General features: G+C 39.9%; 1 protein-coding gene across 1 annotated transcript; it reads right to left on the bottom strand.

Annotated features, from left to right (window-relative positions):
• Positions 1–350: 350 nt before the first annotated feature.
• Positions 351–1,289, bottom strand: LOC144783852 (olfactory receptor 1f45-like). The gene has a single exon (XM_078662601.1). It carries the CDS (start codon positions 1,287–1,289, stop codon positions 351–353), a length of 939 nt encoding a protein of 312 aa, XP_078518727.1.
• Positions 1,290–9,730: the final 8,441 nt, after the last annotated feature.

Genomic DNA, 9,730 nt, shown 5'->3' with positions numbered 1-9,730 from the left:
CTCAAATGAGAGGGAGTTACAGACCGTTGATTGACATTTAGAACATTGTCCTCTTCGCTCTGACCCCTAGTTCAGATTGAATGATCCTGTATGGCATAAACTGGCAAGGCTAGTAGATCTTCCTACATTCTAATATGCAGAGAGAAAAAAACAATCACAAGGTCCTAAACCATGCAATGTTCTTTGGGTTTATTTGAATACATTAGTAGGTCTATATAGTGAACAGTTCTGGTTAAACACGCTGGGCTTCATTTGCATGTGCTGCATAAGGTGCAAAGCCACATCAGTACATCACAATAAACATATTTGCATTGTTCCAAGATTTTGAGAGCAATACTACCTGTTGTAGTTCACATTCTGCAGGACAAGTTCCTGCATCCAAAAACCTTTTGGAAAGCCCTTTTTAAGTCCTTGTTCCTGAGGCTGTAGATCAAAGGATTTGCCATTGGAATAAAGATGGAATAAATCACACTGACAATTTGATCGTAATCCACGGAAAAATTTGTTGGTGGCCTGAAATACACAAAGCAGACGCTGCCGTAGTATAATGCCACCAGAGTGAAGTGTGATGAACATGTGGAGAAGGCCTTGCTTCTCCCCTTCATGGACCTGATCCTGAGGATGGCAGAGATGATGCCAACATAAGATGCTATGATGAAGAGAAAAGGGCCAAGCAGCATGGCCCCTCCTTCTGTAAATATAAGCAACTCATTAATGAATGTACTGGAACAGGAGAGTTTAAGTAAGGGAGGCACATCACAGAAGAAGTGATGGATCTGTTTGGATCCACAGAAAGACAGTTCTGATGTCATTAGTGTGTGCAGTAATGCATTTAAAGTGGAGATCGCCCATGAAGATGCCACAAGCTGCACACAAACTCTCTTGTTTACCTTTGAAGTATAGTGCAAAGGATCACATATGGCTACATACCGATCATAGGCCATTGATGCCAGAAGGAAACACTCTGTATTTTCAATACAAAAAAAGAAAAATATCTGTGTAATACAGCCAGAAAATGATATACTTTTTTTGTCAGACAGAAGGATGGCCAGAAGTTTAGGAACTGTGATGGTCAGAACACAAATGTCAACAAATGAGAAGTGACTGAGGAAAAAAAACATGGGACTATGTAATTCATGATCTATCTTTATCAGGGTTATTATAATCACATCTGCAAACAATGTGATGATGTACATAAACAGAAACAATACAAAGAGTATTTTCTGGTGCTCTGGATTGTCAGAGAGGCCTAAGAGAATGAACTCTGTTGTGGTATTTTTATTCTTCATCTCTGTTACTGGTTTATCCTGTGGAATGAGAAGAAAATTATGTCAGAATACATTATGAGATGAAATATGTCTAAGCCTAGTCTGTACCATTTGTGAACACACATATTGATCACCTGCCCCCAAATGATATAATAAGTTCCACCCTCTCCATGCCACAGGATTCTAGCTAACCTGGCCCTAGGATGCTTCTTTCTGTTCAAGGGAGAACCTGGCCTGGCAGTTCCGGCTGGACTGTTACCATGGGGAACAGGGTCAAGACTGACTTGCATATGGCTGGGTTTAAACTGGAATGGCATGTGGAGCAATACAAATGATGGCTTTAGGCCCAGATCTCTGTACAGTGGTGCATGTTTGACATTGATCAGCATTCTGTCTTGTAGTGTAGTTCCTATATTCCCAATAGGCTCTGCGTATTGGAATAATAAATCCTGTAGTTTAGACGTAGGTCTGAGGTCGACTAGGTCTCTACCAAATCTATTAGACTTAATTGTGAGTGCCAGCTACCTCAGAGGTCACTAGAAACTTTCTCGAATTCACAAGAAGGGATTCGTTTCTGACAACCGCATAAACATGACAACTTTGTTTCCTACGAATAAGAAATTAATCTCTAGAGTCGCGTAAACAATAGATAACTATTTTACTCAGTCAATCGTGCATGCTTCGTCTCACCAGAGGTGCTGAGAAAATAGAGAGACGAGCGTTTCAATAAAAAGTATTTATTGAACAGTCTTCTTTCTCGAGCATAAGAAATGTACTGCTACAATCGTAATACTGGTTATAAAGTACAAGGCATATAATACGAAAAGTATTATAAAATAGTACTGTAAAAGCATGATATGGTTTCTAAGCCATAAATTGCCTAATACATATAAAATACATACAGTGATAAAATAATGACTAAAAGTACTCAACTGGTGCTTCTAAAATACGCCTACCCCGGTGTACCTAACCTAAGTCTAGTACAACGGAAGAAGTAAGTAAGGAGTAATTTAAGTTTAGTATTTCTCTGCTAAGAATCTATCCAAGAATTCTCTAAGGGTCTAAATAAAGACAGTGTTTCTCAGTGCGTCACCTGGAGGGTCAGCTTCCGTCGGCACTTGCTGCTGCAGGGCGTCGGGCAAGTAGTAAGTCGATCTGCTCCAAACCACCGTGTGTTTGCTGGGCTAATCTAGGCATATTTATACTTTGAAGGTGCAGAGTTTGACGTGTGATTGGACTTAATAACGTCATAAAAGAATCAGTTCTTCGAAAAGTCCAAGATTTCCTTGATAAATTAGTATTCAGGCAAGGGGAAATCCCTAGCTGCTGAAGGTGGGTTTCTCTAAGAAATCGTTCTTGTTTCTTGGAATTTAGTGGAAGTAGCCATGCCGTATTTGGGCTGCATAGACTCAGTCTAAATATGGTAATGATTTCTATGCCTATATAAGGATAGGATAATCTATACCTATAGAAGGGCATGAATCGGGAAAAATTACACTAGAGTCCTAGATTCATTTACAACAGTCTAACAATTGTTATTTTTGCAGTTGTCACCCCGCATTGGATGGGTATGCCCAGGCATGGGTCCCGTGCCTTCCATGCTACTGGAGCCAAGCTAGCCTGGATGACGAGGGGTGAAACCCTGAAATCGGTCCTAGGATGCTCGTTTCTGGTCCAGGGAGAACCTGCTCCAACTGTTCAGGCTGGACTGTTCCCATGGTGAACAGGGTCAAGACGGACTTGCATGAGCCTGCGTTTAAACTGGAATGGCATGAGGAGCAAAAAAATTATGATTCTAGGCCCAGATCTCTGTACAGGGGTGAATGTTTGACATTGATCAGCATTCTGTCTATCAATTGTTCAGAGTTGGATGGGTATGCCCAGGCGTGGGTTCTGTGCCTTCCATGCCACTGGAGTCAAGCTAGCCTGGCTGATGCTGGGTGAAACCCCGAAACTGGTCCGAGGATGCTTATTTCTGGTCCAGGGAGAACCTCGCCTGGCAATTTGGGCGAGTCTGTCTCCAAGGGGAACAGGGTCAAGACAGATTTGCATATGGCTGGGATGAAACTGGAATGGCATGGGGAGCAAAAAAACTCGGAGGCAGATTTACAAGCCATTTGCATCATTTTTGTGCCGCTGTTGCATCACTTTTTGTGAGGAGGCAGCGGCATAAAATTGTGGCCCATTTACAGCGTGAAGCATCTAGGGAGATACGTCACGTTGTAAAGCCCTATCTCACATTATACCTGCGTCAGGTATAATGTATGCAGAGCAGGCGTTCCCACGCAGGAAAACCACATAAAAGTTACGTAGTGAAATCTACAATATTTCACTGTGCCACTTCTAGGACGCCACTGCGCCAAAAACGTACGCCTGCTTGAAACAGGCGCAAGGAGAGATGCAGCAGAATGAGATTAGGCCTTAACATGCATTGCTGGAGTTGCGTCATGCTTGCGACACAACTCCAGCAATGCATGACTTTTACACCCGCTTATGTGTCAGAATTCCTGACACATCTGTCAATTCTTGCACCATGGTGCGCTGTAAATACAGCGCATCCATGGTGGTGCAAGGGTTTATCAGGGTGGCGCAGGGAACGTGATGCATCTCTACAGATGCGTCACTTTCTTGTAAATCTTCCCCAATGGATTTAAGACCAGATCTCTGTACTGGGGTGAATGTTTGACATTGATCAGCATTCTATCCATCAATTGTCCTTTATGCATTTCTCACCCTACCTTCAGCCGCAGCAAGAGGGGAATATGTAATGGTTCCTTTTGCAGAATACAGTCTCCCTGCCTTCCACATCATTCCATGTGTCCTCACCCTCTAACCTACCCTGCAGCATCCCTGCCTTCCCTTTTTTCCTTTGCTCAGAGATAATAAATGTGAGCTATAATCCCCAAAGAAAAAAAACTGTGCAGAATTCTGCTTTGTAAAAAAAACGGGTCTGCAAATGTAAATTGATACTTGTATAGCGCACTACTCACCCGCAAGGGTCTCAAGGCGCTTGTACGAATACCGCTGTGGAACCCATCCTGGCTTTTCCTGTGAGGTGTCCACTCCTGGGCACCCCCAAGGTGGAGGCCAGGCATCCTTAGCGTTGTGGGGGCCGTTGTGGAGATTAAGCAAGCTATTGCCCAGAGTTGCAGAGTGGGACTCCATGATTGGAATAGGCACCGAGGCGAGAATTATCAGGTCAGTGGAATTTTTGAGCCCAAGACCCGCCAAGGCAGGGAATTGAACCCTGGTCCCGGGCTAGATCTCCGCATCAGGGTCTCCCGCTCTAACCATTGAGCCACACTTCTCCACTGCATGGTTATTCCACATTCTTTGGTGATAAACATATAATTGTATTGGGCTGGCAGGGTGTTTCTCTAGTGTACCTGTTTTATAGGTGCTGATTTACCACCCTCCAGTATTGTACCACTTCTAATTGTGGCTATAGAGTTTTAGGATGACTAAAGGACAGGAATATGGTTGCACATGGTTTTTTGTCCCACAGACTTTTGTTTTTCATGCTTGCTTATCACGGCCTCAGAAAAACCAGATCTATCTTCCTCTAAGGTGGACTCAAAGGCTGTGTCACAGATATATGTTTGGAGAGTGAACCTGGCACCCTTCGGAAGTCCATCTAAATAAGATCAATTTGATGGTGGGCCTTTTCTCTTCTACCATAATTTCTTTGATTAATCTTCTTTGAATACGAACACCTTCTTGCAGTGTTTTCTCTGTCTCAACAAGCAGTAACTAACATGCATGTGCTTTGTCCAGGATGAGCAGCGCTCAGGTGGGAGATATATTTTTCCTCATGTACAGTGGTCCTTCACCAGCACCCACTGATAAGATTCAACACTCACATATTGAGCTGGACATAGCATTAGTACATAGACTCCAAAATATTGAACAAGATATTGTGGTCAAAAGGCAGTGACTGCAAAAATAGCAAGGGACATAATACTGGAGCAAAGTATATGTTATTTTATTTTTCATAATTTGCCAAGTGTAATGTAATTATTTTCCTTAATGAAATATTAGTTTTGAAATGCTTTCTTATATTCTACATTTGGTTCTGTCCTTATCTTTAATTGTTTTTCGGGCTGTGTGCTATTTTGGGAGTAGGGTGAATAGTATTTTATTTAGCACATGTTATTTAGAATAATTTAGCAATGTTGTTTTTGGAACTAAATGTATAATACATTTAACTTGGTTATAACATTGGGGTTTATTTATTTGGGACTATATAAATAGGAGCATTTAAATGCAGCATGGTCTTGGGTTTATTGAAAATAAGGGGTGGATAGTTGTTACCGGGTGGGAACAAATATAATTATGGTGTACTTGATTGTTTTGTTTTTTTAATTGACACTTTTTTAGAATTTCATAATTTTAAGGTTGTGTTTTATTCATTCATTGGTTTGATCATTTCTTATTAAAAACGCAACTATATCAACTTATTTTTATAAGATGTTAAAATTCATGTGCCCAAAACAAGTTAAAATTCTGGTTGAACACAAAATTTCTTTCAAATAGTACTTGTGTGGGGAAAGGCATTATATCTGAATTAAAAAAAGCACTCCATAAATGGAATACAAATATATATATATTTTTTATGTAGCGCGAACTTGATCTGAATCGGGTTTCAGAGCGCTTTACATAGCACCAGTTACATTACATGAGGACACACATTCATTTTTGTTAGGCAGGGGAAGATTTACAGCCATATGCATCAAGCTAAAAACTGGTCGGAATACAAATATATATATTTGCGACCGGTATTTTTGCATTTGGGATGCATCATCCCAAATGCAAAAATCGCAATTTAAGGAATCTCTAAATTGAGATTCCTTAAATTGCGATTGCATTTAAGGAATCCCAAATTGAGATTCTTTAAATGCAATGCATCAAAGTAAAATTCCTACATAGGCTTTATCGTACACCCGGACAGATTAAATGCATGGGTCTTCTGACAGAGGCACGCTGTGTGTGATGCTCAGCGCCCCAGGCCTCCTTCCTACATTTACCCTGGGAGTGCCCCAAAATCATGAGACTATTTGAATGAAATACCTCATACTATTCAACAGATAACTGGTCACTCACTACCGCCAACTCCACTAGTCTGTATGTAAGAGATATCCCGTCTGAACATAGATACCTCATGACCATGCTCTTGTTTCTCTTCAAACGTCAAATAGCTAAGCACTGGGGGAGAAAACTTGCACCCAAGACTCTGCCCTGGTTATGAGACGTTGACTACTGTTGAGAGCAACTGGCCCATTACTGGGACTTAATGCAGCCGACCTCCCTCCCTATAGACATTTGGGAACCATTCTTAACATACCTCCCATCCCGAGCTCCTTCCCCTTCTTAGTCGCTGTGTGATATATATGTATTTGCCACTACACGTTCCCTGACCATAACTGCCAATAAGTTCATCTAGCCAAATTGATGCAATGTAAATCTGACAATTCCTCTTTTCTCTTTGAATGTGTCTGTTGGAGGCGGCCTTTGTATTCAAAACTGCCATATAAGGAAATACCACAACATTGTTTTGCTTTACTGTGAATCTGCTCTTATTCGTAGTTGCAGTTCGTTGAATGATAAGGCTTATTGGATAATATAATGTTTCAATAATTATACAGGAATCTGCCTCTCTATTGTTTTTTTATATAAAAATGCAAATAAAATAAAAAAAGAGGAAGCCATTACACTGCCAACCCTATTTAGAATGGACAGTGGGATATATTTTTTTCTGTATCTTACTGCCAGGTAAAACCTATTGGCGAAGAGAAGAAAAAAAATTATATTCCCACACCCAGCAAAATAATTCCCTGGGAATGGGGAGGTCATTAGTAATTCGTTTTTTCACTTTGGGAGTTTGTTTTTGAAAAACAAAGATCTTGTTCATGTTTTTGGAGGATGCCTGCTAAAACTGAGAGCGGCTATCTATCAAAAATTGTATACCTTGACAAGAGCCACAATGATAGTGGTTTCTATTAAGGTACAGAGATCATCGGGAGTGTTCTCTATGTTTGGCCGTGAGCAGTCCACCACAGTGGCAGAAATAAAGATCTCTGCCACTCCGACGGACTGTGTTCCGTCTACCAAACTTTGAATCATGCCCTTAATCTTAAAATCCATTTGAAATAAATATACTCAAACTGTTTGCATGATTTTCTCTAAATCACAGATTTTACATTTGTCACAAGTAAAAAAGGTAAACGTCATGATATTCAGCCACTTCCTAATCTGAGTAACTTTCCCATAGGTAATACTAGGGGTCCTTTGAATGTATCCCTTTAAATCAGAGTCCGCATATAAAACTTACTAATATTTACTTAAACTATTCTGTAACTATTAGTTTTAGTTTTCATTAGGAATTTGTGCAATAAATCTATATTTCTTTTTGATCTTATTGTACCTTTAAGGACCAATAAGGTATCCTTGACCTGACTAGAATATTTGATACTTTCTTTATTAACTGTGTCACACGAATACCCACTTATAGAAAAGAGAAGGAGAGAGGAAACAAATGAAGGAGAAGAAGTAGATGCCAACAAGGATGCCGCAGGGAACCACAAGTGGGACACCGAAGGGCATCAAGATGCTTCATTGCCTGCTGTGTGTGATGGGATGAGAAGGCAAGGTAGAGGAGCCCCCTCATATTCCACACTTGCCACAACCTCAATTTCTTTTATGTCTTTCTACTTTCTTGACAAGGTTAAAAACCTCACACAGATACTAAAGACAGGGTAATAACAGAAAGGAAACTAGCCTTTAGTAAAACCATCAAACTGAGTCACAGAAGAAAATTAGAATGGAAGATTTAGTTAACAACAGTGAGAAGAAACTGAATAATAAATCTGATATTTTTTTTCCTTTCTCTTGTTCTTGCCTGATTCAATTTGCTCATATTGAAATGTTGAATTGCAGGAAAATAGCAATAGTAAATTGGTCTGTCTGGCATACAAATGGAGTGACAGAAGTAACATTTGCAAAAAGTGGTAGACCAGAGTCTTAGAAGAGAAGAGAATGCAGAACAGTAGAAAAAAGAAGAATACCAAAACCTATGAGGATAATAGGAGGCATATTGGGGAGGAAAAATGAAAGAAAGGAAGGAAAGACATTGTTTGAAATGATTACAAAATAGAGGATCACAAAGAAAATAGACAGACAAAACCTTACATTTTTAAAAAACTTTTTTTATTTCACCTCTCTTGACTGACAACTACCAATGTGGTCTCCTGAGAGTCCATTGTGAAGGGGTTTCCTACCATTTCCACGATGAAACCTGGAAAAAAGAGAGAAGAAACATCAGTGTCCTGGGAGAATATAGAGAATTTAGCAAAAAAGTATGCGTGCCCCCAAAGGGATGTTTTGGACTGTCACGCTAATGCACCTAAAATAAAACCAGAAGAAAATGTTTGAAAAGAGCAACCTTTGCTTTTATAAAAGAAAAACCACATCATACCAATAAGTGGTGTCAGAAGTGGAATCTGTTCTCTGGGATCTTTTTTGATTCAAAAACACTATCATGGATGTGGTGGTCAAGCAAAAAATGAGTTGGACCGTAGAATGCTATTTGAAGTCTGTCGGTCATGAAAGAGAGAACCTTCATCAGAACTTGATCATGCAGAACAGATTACTCAAGTGGGGCATTCACAGATAGCTACATTTCCAGGATGAGCAAGCCAGTAGAAGGATTCTCCCACAAAGAGGAAATATTAATACATGATAAGTGGTATTACAAAAATGTATCCCAGTAGAGGACCCACGTAATTTTTTCTCTAACGTTGAATGAATTGCTTAAGCCGCTAATTGTCCACCAAAAGGGGTAACTATATTTGTTGGTAGGTGATATACAAGCAGCCTACCATTCAGCCAAATCAGAAGGGATTAATTCATGTCAAGATAAAACAAAACAATCTTGGAGTGATTCAGAATTGACAATAAGACCTACCACATACACTTTTGACAAGAGAGGGGATATCCATCAGACAATTCCAACATCTATTGCAGAAGTGACTTAAACCACGGGAGTCTACCAACGAAGAGATAATAGGCAAAATATACTTAGAATAGTTTGTGAATGCTCTGGCTGTGGGGATACACAAATGGGTCTGACAGCATGACCGGTTGAGTTCAACGATTACAATAGAATTGGGCAATGCATTTTGCCAAGCTAATGACTCCTATGTTCAGGAAAGTGAGACCAGTAGGCATTAAAGACGCAATTGACATCTTAAAATTCCCAAAATGCTTGTCTCTCCCTTCCAGCCAGAAAATTCCTTTTGACTGCCAGAAAGGTGTAGTAGCTCAGAACATGTAGAAATATGCAGAACAATTCTAACGTTGCTATAATTATTGCATAAAAAAACGTATTGGCATAAATGACTCATTTTGCTTTGTCACTGTACAAATAGAAAAACAGAGCAGAAGAAAGAAAAGCCATTATTTATTTT

The sequence above is a fragment of the Lissotriton helveticus genome, chromosome 10 (assembly GCF_964261635.1).
Source record: "Lissotriton helveticus chromosome 10, aLisHel1.1, whole genome shotgun sequence".
In the NCBI taxonomy this organism is placed as follows: domain Eukaryota; kingdom Metazoa; phylum Chordata; class Amphibia; order Caudata; family Salamandridae; genus Lissotriton; species Lissotriton helveticus.
This window is presented reverse-complemented; position numbering and strand designations above follow the sequence as displayed.

What these genes read in the sequence shown, in the direction of transcription:
- LOC144783852 (XM_078662601.1), bottom strand. Translation starts at nt 1,289, where the DNA reads ATGAAGAATAAAAATACCACAACAGAGTTCATTCTCTTAGGCCTCTCT.